Below are 17,653 nucleotides of genomic sequence, written 5' to 3' on the forward strand. Positions count from 1 at the left end.
TAAGAATAAGAAACATTTTTTTTATTTAGTCACAATTTTACAGTTCACAATTTTTTTTTCATTTCTCATTAACATTTCACAATGGCCTGCCCGTCTCCGCTTATATTACAGACAGGACAAGACATGAATGTAATTGACAATGAACTACAGACTGCTCTTTATGCTGAGCAGTGATGCTAAGAACTACATGCTGGGGGGTGCTATGGAGCGCAGTGGCAGAGGCGCAGGGTTGCCAGACGTGATTCGATAAATGCTCAAAAATTAACACCCTGAGCAGAGGCATTGAATTTGAACTTAAATTCTATTGATTTCAACAATAAAGGCATCTATGTAGCCATCTGTCTACCTCAGTCTGTGGCCATAAATCTACAGAAAATCAAACGTGATACATTTCATTACCCACAGATGCTCAGCTTACACAATCCACAGTCCAATCTGGCAACCCTGAGCGACAGAGTGAACCACTCCCCACCCCCCTTCCCTCCCCCACCACCACTACCATTATATGATGTGGATTCCAATATGCACACTCCCATCCTCTGTCTGTGCTTGTGGCATCACGTTTTGCTGCCACCCCACCTCCGTGGACAAAACAATTACGTTTCCCCGCTGTCAGCCTAGCCCTAGGGGCTATTCTTCATCCACCATCCCGTTTGCAAATGAGAACATTTACATTAGAATTGAGCTTTTGCGAGACACTGAAATACAATTCTGTTGTTCATGACGTCATCATGAGGCCACAAGGAGGGAAGGCAGGATGGGAGTCCGCATATTGGCATGCACCCACAGAGGACCACTCAACACCACCACCACCATCACCATCACCACCATTATATGGCCTTGGATGGCCATGGGGGCCCTGGTTAGAGTCCTGCCTGGGTCATGTCCTAGCCCCGCCATATCTCCCACTCCCACTTTCGCCTGTCCTATCCTTAAATTGGCCTTCTTCTTCTTCTTGTTTACTTCAAACAAGGTCCGTTTTTAATGCATAAATGACTACCGGTTTCCATGGAAAACAGTGGGATGTAACTTTTCGGCTTCTGTCCATTATCCTAGCTCCCATCCTCCCTTGTGCTTGTGGCCTTTTTGTGTGGACGGTCGTGGCAAGACGTCATTGACGACAGAACATTTAATTCAACATCTTGCGCAAGCGCAATTGAAAGGTTTTGCAACCCTGCCTCCAATAGTTGTGGTGGCTAGGCTGACAGCGGGGAAACCTTATTATTTTCTTTACGGAGGCACGGCATCAGCGAAGCGTGAGACCACAGGCCGAGGAGGGGAGGTTAGATAATGGAATGTATCCTATGTCTACGCCACTGGATGCTACTTATACATATTCCTGCTTGAGCAATGGAATTCAGAGTTGTGACAACCGGGGTGTTCTCAGTTCCAGAATGAAATTAGTACGAGGGGATGGTAAAACCCAGGGGGACTAAAGCCTGCTTCAAATGCATTGAGAATCACAGGTGTCTCACGTCCCATGAAAAAGGCCAAAGAAGACAGAAAAAGTTGTTACAAAAAAAGAACTACATGCTGTTTTTTTCATAATACGAAGTGAACTACAGATTACTTATCATAATGTTATATATATTTTTTTAATCATGTGACGGGACACTCGTCTCTCTCATCAGAAGCACTACAGATCACTACGGCAATGACGGTAGCTAGCTAACAAACAAAAACCCAAAGCTAACTAGCTACAGTAGCTAACAAACAAAAACAAAAACAGAAGATGCACTACAAACCGTTTAGCCTACATAATACATCCAGCCATACACAAGAAAAGAGTAAAATATACCAATTTCCCCATAATATTCATTTCCGTCGAAAGATTGTCTTAGTTGTCAGTTGAGTAATACAGGTTGACCAGCCAGGCTTTAAGGTAGCGTATGGAACACTTGACGTCCAACATTCCTGTTTGGCTGAGAAAAAGAAAGCGAAGGCAGCAAAGCTATGGCTATGTCGTGTAGCAGCCACACCGGCAGAGCGTCAGTTATGTCATAAAAGTCTTCCACTTGGTTACACACAGGGGGGACGAAGGGGTCAGTTTTCCCGGGACCAGAGAGAGAGGGGGCCCAGAATTGGGTTTTCATTGCAATGTATGTATTGGATGCGGGGCCCTTTCAGATGACTTTCCCTGGCCACAGCGGCCTGTAAACGGTCCTGGCTCCACATCTGCTGATGTGATGCTGTTAGGTTCAGACTGACAGACTGCTGCTTTTTGCTGCCAAGAGCTCACCGTTTGAAACAAGCATTTTGAGCGCTGTTACCCACCTCGGTCAAAAACATGCAAGCACAAGTAAGTCCAACCCTTTTCAATTAAAACCCATCCTTTTCCCCCATAATGAGTTCTTGCTTCCTTCTTGCGTTTTGGAGGAGGAGAAGAAAAAAAAAAAGAGTGTGTGTGAAATGGCCTTTATGCAGTAAAATCAGACTGCAGAGCCAGAGACAGTCCGTTTCATCTGGGGCATTGTTGCTGACCACCAAGCCACTCAGTAGGTCTTAATTAGAAGCTTTATTAGCAATGATGCTGTCGAGAAACGCACCACTACAGCAGCAGCCTCAAAAATCAACGGAGTTGTGCCGACTGTCTATTCAATATTAAAACAAAAAAACCTGTTAACTCTATTGTTTTTTTAAAAGTACTTAATTTCATGTTTTTTTAGGGGAAATTGAGAATATTGAGATGTATATCATGTATTGAGATATAGAAAAATATATTGACTTTTTTTTGCGCCATACCGCCCAGCCCTGACGTTTGACATTTCATAATATTACACTCAGCTGATGCTTTTTTCCCAAAGCGACTTACAGGTTATTTTACAGGGTATTGGTTACAGCCGCTGGAGCCGCAGTGTGGGGTAAGGTACCTTGCTCAGGGGCACTTCAGTCATGGAGGGAGGGAGGGAGGAAGGGATTGGTAAGGGTGGGGATTGAACCTGCAACCCTGTAATGTTCAGTCCAACTCCCTAACAATTACACCACACCACAGCTGCCAAAGTTTTCCTGTGTATCTGTTAAGTACCAGTTTTCTGGTAAACAATGAAATGTCTCGTTCAGCGTCCAACAGCATTTGCATGTTATGTGGGGGAAAAAAACAGACGATCTGGGTCAATCTCAAAAGACACTTTAGATTGCGTTTGTTTGCAAAGGCCTTTTTCCTACAGATAGGTGTACGTGGTTTACTGATTTGGGATTTCCCTACAGGTAGGTGTATGTGGTGTACTGATTTGGGTTCTCTCCAGGAAGGTGGGGTCTCGGTAGACCTTTGAAGCCCTTGAGGCTCTTGTCTACGAAGGCCTTGGCGTAGGACGTGCTCTGAAACGGGCTCTCCACCGCTGCTGCTGCTGCCGCCGCCGCTGCCGCCGCTACCTGGGCCACCTGGGCCGCCTGCTGAGCCCTCTGCTGACTCTTCATGCCGCTGCTGCGTTTCTCCGTGAAGGCTTTGCCGCACGAGGCGAACGGGTTGGGCGGCTCCCCTGTATGGGTCTTCTGGTGACCTTTGAGTAGGGATGCAAATTATCGATTAATTCATTAACTGCTGTTAGTTGATTGACCTTATCGATCGCCTTACGATTCATTGATAAACTGTGCCCCCCCCCAATGATTTAAATATTGCGACTATTCATAAGCCTCTTCACACACACGCTTCACATGCCCAATTCGCTCTTGTCAGTCAAATTGTCAATTAATTGTGATAACAGTTTTTTTTTTAATCTATCAAAGTCAATTAATCGATTAATTGTTTGCATCCCTACTTTGAGTAGGGATGCAAATGATCAATTAATTAATTGTTAGTTGATTGACCTTAGCGATCGACTTACAATTAATTGATGAGCAGCGTTTTTCCCTGAAATCTCAATGCTTCCTGAAAAAACCTTTATTAATTCTTTGCATGCCTACCTTTGAGGGTGCGCTTGTCTGCGAAGGCTTTTCCGCAAGACGAGCACTGGTAAGGTTTCTCTCCTGTGTGGACCATCTGGTGTCTCTTCAGCTGGTGACTGCGTGTGAACGCCCGTCCGCAGGTACTACACACGAACCTCTTCTCGCCCTGCAATCAGTCAAATGGAGAAAGCATGATGTGGTGAACAATTCTAAAGAGTGGCTATCATACTAAAATTACCCCAAGAAGACAGTGGCGGTGGCATATTTACAATATATTTAGAGCCTAAACCATTTAGTGGCTTATAAACTATCAGAAGACTATTCAACGTAATTCTGTATCTCACTGGTAGCCAGAGCAATGACTTAAGTACTGTACCTTGTGTATGCGCTGGTGCCTGAGGGCGTAGTCGCGCGTCACCGTCTTGCCGCATATGGGGCAGTGATACGGCTTTCCCGTGTGAATGCGCTGGTGCTTCCTGACCAGGTGGGCGTGAGCAAAGCTCTTGCCGCACACGTGGCACACGTGCCGCTGCTTCCCCGCCATGTGGATCTGGAGATGATAAGATGAGAGACTTAATTCATTGAAAGCCACCTAGTCATCTACACAGCGCATAACAGCAAGACAAGACAAATGCATAACAAGCTAGAAATGCACTCAGAGAGTGCAGACCTACGACAAGGAAGTTGCCCTCAAGGCTTTCTGGAGTTAGAAACTGTAATGTCAAAATTAGCAATGGTGAAGAATCCTGGATCCAGACCATGATTTGGATCACCAAAATGTAATCACTTGTTCATTTTGTCATTTCAAACAACTCCACAAAGTTTCATCCAAATCCAATCATAACGTTTTGAGTTATCCTGCTGACAGACAAACAAACCAATGCGACCAAAACCTCCTTGGCGGAGGAAAATAATAGCTAAAAATAAATAAGAACATGCACACATCATACACACCTTCTTGTGGATACTGAGGCTGCTGGACTGCGTGAAGGCTTTGCCGCAGATCTTACACTTGCAGGGCTTTTCGCCCGAGTGAATTCGTTGGTGCTGCTTGAGGCTGGTCTTCCCCGCAAACGCTTTCCCACACACGGTGCACAGGAAAGGTTTTTCCCCCGTGTGCGTTCGCTGGTGCACCTCGAGGCGGGTGGTGGTGGGAAACGCCTTGCCGCACGTATCGCAAGGGTACGACTTCTCCTCTTTCTTCTTGGCTGGGGGAGGCCGTCTGGGCTCGCCGTCACCGTCATCCCCTGAGAAACGAGAGACGAGGTCAGTACAGTTCTGCAATGAGGCACAGGGTCCACAGAGCCACACATCTTAGTAAACCAAGGTGTGGATGGAGGACCACCAGATCAATACCCTGTCATAGCCAGCCCAATATCTAATCCTGAGTCCCATGGAAAACCCCTGAAATGTGAAGGAAGAGAATGAAGGAAGAGAGATGGTTGCAAGCCATCCAACAAAGCTCAGCTACAGGATCTTTGCGCTACGAGTGGAAGAACGATGTGAAAGACTGGTGGAGAGCATGTCAAGATGCATAAAAGCTGTGACTAAAATCCAGAATTATCCTACCAAATATTGATTTATGAACTCTTCCTACGTGAAAACGTTACCATCATGTTGTTTTAAAGTGAATATCATCTTGTCTTGCTTGCATTTTTGAGGCCTGAAAACATTGTATCTTTTGTGTTATTTTGACCATTTGTAATTTTCTGCATACGAATGTTCTAAATGACAATATTGTCATTTGAAATTCGGAGGAAATGTCAGTAGTTTATAGAATGAAACAATGTTAATTTTACTATTCATTTTACTGATTGCTCATTTCAAGGTGGAGTCTCATTTTTTTCTGTGGCTGAATAATGGTATCAGCTAGCCGCTAGCTGGCCCCATAGGATTCAATGATAAGTTGTTAGCATGTAACTAGACGTAGGATCAAGACAACGACAGGAGAAAGGCAAAACCATATTATTTTACTGAAGAGAGGGTGTAAAAAAATGGTGCTTATAACCAAAAATGGTGCGGTATTGCTTTAACGTTGGAGCTGAACAGCTGAAAGGCTGACTGAGCAAAATGGTCAACTTGACACTGATAAATATGATCAAATTCAACTCCAGTTGTTGCTGTTGTTTGAGTCTATCCCATAATTCCAAAGGCAAACAGCTTTAAAGTTTAAATGCCTTTAATAAGATGGGCTGACGCATTGCCACAAGTGTCTTCTTCAGAGCCAGGTTTAGCTGGAGTTAAGTTTGATTCATTTCCTTCAGCCGAAGAGCACGTGCTTTAGACGAAAAAAATTGAAGCCGCACTCCTTAGTGACTGTTTTAGTATATGGCTTTCTCTCTTTTTCTTAAGATTTTTTGAGCTTTAAGCATTTATTTTTTGTGACAGGAAGCGAGTTGGGAGAGAGAGAGGACGAGGGCTCGGCAAATGATCCGGGCCGGACTCAACCCCAGTGCAGCAGACCAGCGCCTAGCCGATAGAGCAGGGGTATGGAACCTTTTTCATTCGAGGTGCCACTTCAAATTCATCCAGGGGCCGTAAAAGTCCTCCAAGGGCTGCATTATGAACACAAACCAGGATTTCCCCCTCCACTTTAGGCCTATATTGAAGGCAGCCAACTTTAAAACAGACCCCACCATCTCAAGGTCCACTGAATATAACTTAATTGTATTGCAAGTGTATTTTCTAAGATTCCTTTACAAAATATGTCATATTTCATGTGAAGCTGCATACCATTAAAATCATATTGGGGGCCGAATAAAACAGCCTCAAGGGCCACAAACGACCCTCAAAACATACGTTCCCCACTCCTGTGATAGAGCAAGGGCTGGACCATTAGTATCCGATATTCAACTTAAAATTTGATGGTGGTGGTGTAAGTATTCGTGGAAAAGGTAACATTTTGTGAATGGGCAGCATGAATTCTGGAACGAAATGGCCGCTAAAATATTACACAGTGCACCTTTAACTCAAAGGAAGGTGTAAAAAAAATGAGCGCAGAACAGCTATGCTTTGATGTTGGAGCGCAAAAGGTTTAAGTCTGACTAGGCAATATTTCTAACTTGACCTTGAACTTCACCTTCAGAAATCATCAGCTGCTGTGAGGTCATGCTCTAATAGGAGTTAGCGAGACTTAGACTTGAACTTTATTTATCCCCAAGGGGAAATTCATGTCCCATGTTGCTCTGTAGAGAATAAATAACAAAAATTAAAAATAGATAAAAAAAATAAAGATGGGTGATCACTATGCAGAAAAGTCTATGTTCTTCTCCTTGTCCTCCATTGACAGATTGAACAGCTGTATGGCTCTAGAGTTTCCCAGTTGTGCTTTTGCTTCCACAAAAAAAAAAATCATAAAAAAAACCATGTAATGCATACAATAGTGGCATTAGCTGTGGTTGCACCACCCTGACATCTGCTCCTATATATATATATATATATATATATATATATATATATATATATATATATATATATATATATATATATATATATATATATATATATATATATATAAAAACATCAATGATCCAGTTACAGTTTTACGTAGTTCTGAAGGTAGAGTATGCAATGGTAGTAGTTTAATTTCAAAATCTACACCTGCCCATTCACAACTTGGTTCTTTTCATGAGTATTTGCAAAAGTAATGTATTAATGTTTACTGGTCCAACCAAAGTACAGTAAGATTTGCATCCAAAGATGCCCCCTTAGCGGAAAATCAAAATGACAGACACCCACCAACATCCACCAATTTGGCGTCTGAAAAGTTTACATTTAAAAATCATAATGAAGAATTAACAATTGACGGTGGTGGTATGTATTCATGAAAAAAATTGACATTTGTGAATGAGCAGCATAAATTCTGCAAACGAACTGCTAGAAATAGTAACACTTAACAATAATGTCCCTTGCAAAGCATTATAACCACTTTGTAAATAATGAACTAATTATCAAATGAATCTGAAAATTAGTAAGACATCCTATTTAACAAAGCTGCAGCAGTCCTGGAAGTTTGTCCTCCAAAGAAAGGAATGAAACCACTGGTCTTGCAGGAAAACATTCACCAAACTCATCCAGTTGCTGTACAAACATCTTGTAATGTTTTGTTTGTAATGAGTTCATTAAGAAATGTTACTTAAAGAGGTAATAATGCTTTGTAAGGGACAGTTATTCTAAAGTGTTACCAACAAATGACATACTCTACCCTTCTAAAGGTAAAATATGTAATGTTTATAGTAGTTTACTTACAGAATTTATGCTGCCCTTTCACAAATTATTTTTCACGAGTACTTTTAACCAGCTAAGTATTCAGTATGACAGGGGAAATCACACTTGATATACAAAAAAGGTGTCCGCCATTTTAACACGGTCATTTCCAGTATTAGACATATTTAACTGCAACACGTACAATACTTTGGTCAGATCAGTAAACATTAATTTATGACTTAAAGCAGAGGTTCCTAACCTTTTCTAACTTGCCAACTTGACATTTTCACAAATGTCAGAGTTCAGAGTTAAAACCCTGTATGTCACAAATTTTAAGAAAACCGAGGCTAGTTTACCAAGCTTGGCTGTCAGTCTCTGTTCTAGTTCACCCCAAACGTGTTCCATGAGGTTCCGATAAGGACTCTGAGCAGGCCAGTCAAGTTCATCCATACCGCTCTCTGTCATCCATGTCTTTATGGACCTTGCTTTGTGTACTTTATTACTTTTCCAATTTGTGAATGGGCAGCATAGTCAAGAGATCAACTCTACTCTGGCCACATCCAGTTCTACATACTCTACCTTTTAAGAAAACGGAGGCTAGTTTACCGAGCAGCAGCAGGTCTCCTGACGGGTCGTCCGTGTGCGTTCGCTCGTGGTCCATCAGCAGCCCGTAGTCCGTGAAGCTCCGCCCACACGTGGCGCACAGGAAGCTCATCTCTCCGTCCGCGTGCGTCCTGCAGGGGAAATGACATCACATGACATGACATGACATGACATTATGACGTGTAGTAAAAAAGCCGCACTCCCGGATCAGTTTCTTGCCGTTTTAATACTGGGTTAGCATGGCAGACAGACAGACGTTTCGGCCTAACCCAGGGGTCGGGAACCTATGGCTCGCGAGCCACATGTGGCTCTTTTGGGAACTGCATGTGGCTCTCGGACAAACCTGTCATTTGTTTACTCAATAAGCCATGAATAATTTTGTTACGGCACTAAATTAAAAATGGACCTACTGAAATCGAAAAGTTAAGATAATATTCAAAATATAAAGTATGATCGCGCATTTAATCCATCCCAGGTCCGATCAGCTGAGCCAAGCACAGGCCTTCGACGAAGGCTACTGTACAGATATGAAAAACGCGTTTTTTTATTGGACAATGCCGTGCCAGCGCTGGGTCGTGTCGTGTGAGATAACATTCCATCCGTAATGCTTTACCTAAAGTTCAGCTGGCTAACGGTTGTATCCAAAACAAAGAAACTGTTCACGACCGTGCCATTATGATGGCAAATCAAGTGGAGGAAACGCAAGTGAGGGATATAAATGCAGCGCTGTACTTCTCCCTCGATTACAGGAAGAACTTTTGCTGAATCAACTGTAAGTCTTTCCCAGTTTAGTGTGATTGCGAGATAACTGGTGCCACAATGCGAAGGCAAACGTAGGGTTGCCATTCGTCCCTTGAAATACGGAATCGCCCTGTAGCCTATTTGGCGGTTAAATCATGCGTTCTGTATTGGGGACGCATGTCGGTAAGGGACGCGCTTTGTAGCGCATTTTCGCGAATTACTAAAAATAGACATGTCAGCCACATATCAACTGTAAAATGTTAACTATGTCAGCGCGACCAAGATGAGCATCCTGTCTTGAAGTTCTCTCTCCCTCCCTCCTCCCTCCTCATGCACCTTCCCTGTGTCTGTCTGATGGCTAGAATAGAAGCACCTCCGTCATTCTCATTGCTCATTGGCAACTCCGATGCATAAAAGATAGAAACTTAAGGTAATGCATGCGCGTGGCTTCTTAAATGCACATCAGCACATCTACAAGTAGTTTTAGTTCTTCTTTCGTTAGCTCTCCCTTCTTGTCCCCAATGCAAGCGTTACTTTTATTCCCTTCTGTGCATGACAATTAGCATTAGAAATAATGGCGAAAATGGTATGGCTCTCACAAAAAATATTTTTTAAAAAATGGGCGTTTATGGCTCTCTCCACCAAAAAGGTTCCCGACCCCTGGCCTAACCGTACGATCACACCGCGGGCGTTGAACGCGTGGAAAGATGCGGAAGTAATTGATTTTGTATGGGAGAGCAGGCAGCGAATAGTGGTGTCAACAATGATCGATTCGGCGATCCGAATCGATCCGGGGCATGGACGATCCAGATCCAGATCCGGCAAGTTCCAGAATCAATCCGGCAATTTTTTTAAGTTTCAATTACTTCCATGGATATTTCGGGAGCAAATGAATGTTAAATTAAATAAAAACACTTCAAAACATTGCAAGACTGATACAGACGGATACAGAAAACAGCCAATAAATTGTTGCTCAGTATCTGACTACTTGTATTTCCTCATCATGGCTGAACATTTGCTTTGCGTTCAGTAGAAATGTAATGCATTGCAATGCATTGTAGAATTGAATCGAATCGGATTGGATCTAATAGAATCGAATCGAATCGGATCTACTACCTCCCGAATCGTGATCGAATCGGATCGTGAGGGCAGTGCCGATCCACACCACTAGCAGCGAACGAGGCAAACGCGTTGGGAACATTTCTAGAGGCGAGGGTGTCGAAAGCGTCAAAAGCCGAGGGCGGCAGCAGTTGAACTTCATCTAAAAATATGTAATGAACTCGGCGGCAGCAGGGCGTCAGCCAATGGAATGTTCCCATTTTTCTAAACACGAGCTTCGGTAGGTCGAGATTCCTGGCTGAACGCTTTAGGTTGAATCGTTTGCCTCGTTCAACGCCCCTGACTAGTGCTTTCCAGGCAGGAGTCAGCAGCGTTGTGGCTCTTTTAACACTGGCGGTGTGATCGCGGCATAAGCCTTCTTCAGCGTCTTTGAAGGCTTAGGCTGAAACGTCTGTCTGTCTGCCATGCTAACCCAGTAACAAAACTGCAAGAAACTGATCCGGGAGGGCGGCTTTTTTACTACACATGAACTTTGCTGTTTGCTCGCACCCAAAGACCTTGTAAGAAACTTTTCAGAGTTGAGCGCATTTTCTCTACTAAAAATGACATGATGACATGACATCCCATGGTATCTATGGTAATCCATCCCATAGTATCCATACACACACACACACACACAGGCATACAGGGTGCACTCTCATATGTGGACTCCCATCCTCCCTTGCATACTTGTGACCTCGTGATGACATCACTGACGACAGAGGTGTATTTCATTATCTTGCAAAAGTGCAATTCTAATGTCATTTTCTCATTTGCAATCAGTATGGTGAATGAAGAATAGTCCCCCACAAGGGTGGTGTGGCTCGGCTGACAGCAGGGAAACAAGCTGTCGAGGAAGGGAGTACGCATACTGGAATCCATACTCACTTGCGCTCGAGTTATTAGGCCCTATATAATATTATATTATATTATATTATATTATATTATATTATATTATTTTATGTTATATTATGTTATATTATCCTACATTACATTATTACAGCCTATTATATAATTCATTAAAGCTGCTATGATGGTTAAGAAAATTATGGCTAGTGAAAAGGCCCAATGGCTAGTGAGTCACGAAAACCACTAGCCAAAATGGCTGGTAAGCGAAAAAGTTAGTGTAAAGCACTGGCACACACGCACCTCATGTGGTTCTTCAGGTCGCACTTGTCAGCGTAGGCCTTGCTGCACAGGGGACACACGAAGGGCTTCTCCCCCGTATGGGTCCTCTCGTGACGGACCAGGTGCGTACGCCGCGCAAACGACTTGTCACACACACTGCAGCGATGAGGCTTTTCGCCCGTGTGGGTCTTATAGTGCCTCTGTGGAGTAAAACAAGAATAGAGAATATACAATAGAAATAACTGTTATAGGGAGATATAGCGGATTATTTTCATATGCAGTGTGGCAAGTGAAGTAGATGGGACTTTTCTTCTCTCCTAGGCGGGTCTTGTAGTGCCTCTGTAGAGTAGTATAGGATAGAGAATATAGAATAGAATTAAACGTTATAGGAAGATATCGCGTGCGTGAGGCGACCAAAGGACTTGTCACATACATTGCAGTGATGACTGGCCAGTGTGGCTGTTGTAGTGCCTCCATCAAGGCTCTAAATCAGTGGTTCTCAACCTTTTTTGTCCAAACGCCCCACTGACACACCTGTCAGCCCCCCACCTCCCCCCACCCAAAATCGTGTTACCATGACGTTTTTGGTCATTTTTGTCAGTGAATGCCTTGAATTGGGATAAGTACCATGATTTTAATTTTAAAAAACATCAAGGAAATTACACATTACCACACATTGTTACATTGTTTTAGTTATCACACATTAGCATCACACAATTTCAGCAAAACACTTGGATATGGGAAATAATGTACCTACACATCGGCAAATAATTTCAAAATATATTAAATTAAATAAAACCGATAGTGTGAGTTCTGCACTTGGTGGTTCGTCGACAGTGTTTAATGTCAGGGCACAAAGCAGTAAGCTTTAAGTGTGTCCAGTCCACCAAATTCAAACGAAGCGCTGTCGCCCACATTGAGAAACGCTACTCTTAATTAACATTTTTCATCCCCGGCTCATCCACACACTTCACACCGATGTGGCAGCTCTGCCCTGTGCATCACATGGTGTCTAACTAACCAGGCATCTCCGAAAGTATCACTTTTATTGTCTACTTCAGCAATACTAAATAATAACACTTTAATATTTATTGTGCATCTATTACAGCTTAAGGTACACCTGATGTCTGAGCACTAATGTCTCCTACCTTCCGGTCGTGCTTGTCGGTGAATGCTCGTCTGCACTCCTCACAGGCATGAGGTCTCGCTGCGCTGTGCATGGCCTAGTGTCTCTATTACCTAATCAAAGATCTCTCCAGCTAACCAGATTAACTAATCAAGCTTTGGCAATATTGTCTTACCTTCAGGTCGTGTTTGTCTGCGAAGGCTCGTCCGCACTCTTCGCACGCGTGCGGTCTCTCTGCGCTGTGCGTGGCCTGATGCCTCTTCATGGCGTGCTCGTCCCCAAAGCCCTTGCCACATGTCGGACAGAACAGGTCGTTTCCCCCGTTATGGATCTTCTGGTGTTTACAGAGAGAGCTGGGGTGGGCAAACGCCTTGCCACACACTGTACACAGGTATGTTTTCTCACCTGGAGTAGAGGACAGATACAATAAAGGCATTAGAGGTGTGTGTGAGTGTGTGCGTGCCTGTGTGTGCGTGTCTATGTGTGCGCACTTGCAGCGAGAGCTGGTGTGGCCAAGTGCTTTCCTACACACCTATAGTAGAGAGAGAGAGAACATGAGGTGTGTGTGTGTGTGTGTGTTTGTGTGTGTGTGTGTGTGTGCATTTCTGTGTGTCTGTGCGCGTTTCCTCACCTGTGTGTGTGCGGTTGTGTGCAATCAGCCGGTGTCTCAGGGCGAACACCTTGCCGCATATCTCACATCGATGAGGACTGTGCTGAGACTCCTGGTGATTACAACAGATTAGATGAAATACGATTTGCTTTTATTGTCTCTACAGGAGAGACATTTTGCCTGGACATGAGAAGGTGTGATTTACAATGGAAGGTAATGAAAGAACCGCACACCGATGAGCTCGTATTTACTCTATCTTTATTCTTGGGCCGTTTCGTGCCACCACAGCCCTTCCTCAGACTAAAAGAGTGATTGTGCAGCTGACCCTTAAAGGTACACTGTGCAGGAAATGGTCAAAAAATTTACTGCAAATATGCTGCTAATTGAAATTGGGCTGCCTATTGCCAAATTTGATCTTTTCATGAAAGTTTACTAAGTATTAAACACCTATTTTCTAGTATGGTCCAAGTACAGTCATTTTTGCAGCTAAAAATGGCTATTTTATAATGGCTAATTCAAAATGGCAGCATAAAAATCAATTTGCCGAGATTTGAGATCACGGGCTACAGGTCCATTAGACAAATTAGAAAACAAATAAGACCATGTTGTAGGGAGTCCGGGAAAATTACTACCAGTTGAGATGTGGCTTACTACCTTTTACTGGTCATTATTTTGGACTTTTTCATTTACTACCTTTTACTACTTTTTACTACCCCGCGGGCACCCCGTCTTAATACCTGATGCTTGGTCAGCTGTTCTTCTTCTGAGAACGTCTTGCCGCATGAGGGACACTCGAAGGGCTTGTCGTGCAGCTTGGAGTGTTTCTCCAGGTGTGTGCGCCGCGCAAAGGCCTTGTCACACGTCGCACACTGATACGGTTTCTCCCCCGTGTGCACGCGGTGGTGACGCTTCAGGTCGCGCCGGTCGGCGAAGGCCCGCTCACACACGTCACACTGCAGAGAAGGAGTAGAGTAGAGCAGAGTAGAGTAGAATAACATTTATTAGTCCCAAAGGAAATTGAAGTGAGTAAAGTGGCATGTGTGTGTGTGTGTGTGTGTCTGTGTGTGTGTGTGTTACCTGATAAGGTTTTTCTCCTGTATGCAGACGGTGGTGAATCTTCAGTCCGTGCTTATTGGTGAAGGTTTTTCCACACAGAGCACACAGGTACGGCTTATCATCATCGGGATCAACTGCATGGTCCTGGCCTTAGAAGCAGAAGAGGACAACATTTATTATTATTTATTATGGTTGTGACACACAGGTATGGCTTGTCATCATCATGATCTGCGAAAAATGGGCGTCACTCGCACTCGCTAGAACACTTCACTTTGAGAAACACCCACTGATTGCTGTTCTTTTTTATGTCTTGAAAGAAACAACAGGTTTACAATACTTATGCATAAGGGCTTATGCACAAGGGCTGATCGCTCCAAGAATTAAAAAAAATAATAAGGAGAACAGTACATCAGTATGTGGCATTTTCTTAACATTTATTATTGATCGAGTTTTCCTGCCTGACACCTACGAGGAATTTAGATTACATAACTAGATAAAATGTTACATTTAGGTGGTGGGCCCAGTCTCATATCTTGTCAGTTCGTTGGTGTTAACGAGTGGCAACTTTATTTTTGCTTATATAACCCCCTGACAACCCATTAATCAATATTTTGGTTGTTGCCATCCTCAAAACTTGCACATTGATTTATAAAAATGACAACAAAAACTAGCCGACCGAGTGACGTCACGTCAATGCAAAGTCAACGAGGCAGAATACAGCTAGCGCGTGCATGCTACCCGGAACCGTCAGATTTCATGGCAAAAAGTGACAAGTTTGGGGGTAAGTGGGCTCACTTGTTGTGTACATGCAAAAAAAATATATTTTTCTCAAACTTTCAGGAGTGCTGTTTTTCGCTGTTAGTGTTCGACTGTCTGGCCATCATTGGGCAACGAGAGATAAATGTCAAAAAGATGAAAGGTCTGTTCCCTCAAAGCAATAGAGCAATGAGGTGACGGGGGTAGATCAATTCGCCAAAAAACTATGTGTCAGTAAAGAAATGCAAGCTGTGTTATTTTTTCCAGTAACAGGAAAATGGTCAGGATTGTTTCAATGATTAGGTGAATTATCTGTCTATGAAAAAAGCCCGATATGCGGATAAATATTCCCTTTTCAACTTTGAGGGGCGGAGACTTCCCATTGACTGTGCATTATGTGACGTCACCCCCAGTCTCTTTTATTTTCGTTATTTTTTAAGATCAACGTGCAACTTTTCAGCGTGGCAACAGCCAGAATATTGCTTTACATATTGTCAGGAGGTCATACTAGAAAAATCAAGTTGCCACTCGAGAGTGAGAACGAAACTCATTTTCTAAAGGAGCTACGAAATCTAGCCCACCGTCTAATTACATTAACTTAGCCAACACCTTTATTCAACTAGATGTGGGGTTAGGTGCCTTGCTCAAGGGCACTTAAGCCATGGATGGAGAAGGGTATAGATAATAAAGTTTCCAAGCATTCAGTCAGCATCTGCCAATAGTCCTCCCTGTTCGCTTGTGGATGTTCAGTGTCTGTCTTTGTTTCGTGTATAGTGAAAAAAGGCAAATTACAAAAGGTTATCTTCCACACACCATACTCTTCCTTATTGTTGGTGCGTCTCTGAATTAATCAGACATGTAGGACACAGATCGCTCTCAAGTTTCCTCTTTTTTCACTTTCCTTTCTATTCACCCCTTGCAGGGTTAAGACAGACGTTCTGGCTATAAGAACCTTCCCCAGTGTCATCTTGTAGCCGATACGTCTGTCTAACTCTGCAATGGATGAATAAAAATGATAATAATAATAAAACACACGTTTTTTGTAGCGCTTTTCATGACACCAAAAAGTCGCTTTACAAATGAGAAACATGTAGACAATACAAACACAAGGTGGAAATAACAGAACACTGAGAGACAACAAAGGACAACACAAAAGAAAAGAAAAGATAGAAGAAACTGAGTGGACTACTGAGTGCACTACAAAAATCCAAGTATTTGCGTATACTCACCATCACCATATGTTCCATCTGTATGGATCTTCAGGGTCTCCTTGTTGTCGTCGAAGCCCTCTGCTGTGACGTCCTGTAGAGTAGGACAGGAATATGGTTAAAGGTGCACTGTGTATATTTACTGTATGTGCCTTGCTGATGTGCGTCTTGTCAATTGTATGCATTTGAAAAATTCCTATCGACTCTGTCGACATGGCATTAAACTTCTTGAACTTGAACTTGAAACAAACTGCAGTCATCGCCTTTCCACGCCTTCCAGCTCTCTGATTGGAGAGAGGCAGGGACCATGATCTGGTACCCTCACTGAGGGTAGATTCCATGCTGTCTTTCAGATCGGAACTGTTGTGCAAAGAAGCATGGGATTTCCCAGGCTAATGCTAACCTATATGATTATTAGTGGTGTGGATCGGCACTGCCCTCATTATCCGATCCGATCACGATTCGGGAGGTTTCGATTCAATTCGTTTCGATTCGATTCTATGCGATCCGATCCGATTCAATTCTACAATGCATTGCAATGCATTACATTTCTACTGAAAGCAAAGCAAATGTTTAATCAGTCATGATGAGGCAATGCAAGTAGTCAAATACTGAGCAACAATTTATTGGCTGTTTTCTGTATCAGTCTTGCAATGTTTTGAAGTGCTTTTATTTAATTTAACATTCATTTGCTCCTGAAATATCCATGGAAGTAATTTAAACTTAAAAAAATTGCCGGATCCATTCTGGATCGTCCATGCCCCGCATTGGATTGCATCGCTGAATCGATCATTGTTGACACCACTAGTGACTATACATTATCACTGATGAGTTGAGGACCGAAAAATAAGCTAATTTCATTTCACAGAAGCGCCGTCGACATCAAATATGCAAGATTGTACCTTCACCTGTTCTACTTCTGCTCTTCTGAAAAGGGGAGATGAATGCAAATGAGTGTGAGTGAGTGCACCACAGGCGTTTGTTCTTCTTCTCCTGGGTGCATGTGTTCTCTTCTCTCCTGTTAATCCAAAGGGCTGAGCTAATCTGACTCGCCCCTCACCACACCCGATGTATTTTTAATATCACTCACATCATCTTTGTGAAACTCTCTGTGTGACACATTTCCAGTATTCTTTCCATCTTATTTCTAAAATATTCACTACCACTGATTCTATTGTTTTGTGTACATGGATTTCACAGAGATTAGAGCTCAATGTGCCTTTGTTGTCATTGAAA

General features: G+C 43.1%; 1 protein-coding gene across 2 annotated transcripts in view; it reads right to left on the minus strand.

Moving 5' to 3' along the window:
- Positions 1 to 17,653, minus strand: part of LOC134455582 (zinc finger protein 585A-like) — a 26,723-nt gene continuing 9,070 nt past the window's right edge. The window contains exons 4-14 of one of the 2 annotated variants that reach the window (XM_063206727.1): positions 16,439 to 16,511; positions 14,475 to 14,602; positions 14,135 to 14,350; positions 13,419 to 13,509; positions 12,963 to 13,192; positions 11,683 to 11,861; positions 8,671 to 8,825; positions 4,840 to 5,132; positions 4,262 to 4,435; positions 3,904 to 4,051; positions 1 to 3,500 (exon numbers count right to left, since the gene is read on the minus strand). In XM_063206727.1, the coding sequence (XP_063062797.1) occupies positions 3,202 to 3,500; positions 3,904 to 4,051; positions 4,262 to 4,435; positions 4,840 to 5,132; positions 8,671 to 8,825; positions 11,683 to 11,861; positions 12,963 to 13,192; positions 13,419 to 13,509; positions 14,135 to 14,350; positions 14,475 to 14,602; positions 16,439 to 16,511 (1,986 nt within the window). In that variant the 3' untranslated portion in view covers positions 1 to 3,201. The remainder of the gene's footprint in view (positions 3,501 to 3,903; positions 4,052 to 4,261; positions 4,436 to 4,839; positions 5,133 to 8,670; positions 8,826 to 11,682; positions 11,862 to 12,962; positions 13,193 to 13,418; positions 13,510 to 14,134; positions 14,351 to 14,474; positions 14,603 to 16,438; positions 16,512 to 17,653) is intronic. The other variant, XM_063206736.1, reaches the window with a different exon arrangement.

This window comes from Engraulis encrasicolus, chromosome 1 (genome assembly GCF_034702125.1).
Source record: "Engraulis encrasicolus isolate BLACKSEA-1 chromosome 1, IST_EnEncr_1.0, whole genome shotgun sequence".
NCBI classification, from domain to species: domain Eukaryota; kingdom Metazoa; phylum Chordata; class Actinopteri; order Clupeiformes; family Engraulidae; genus Engraulis; species Engraulis encrasicolus.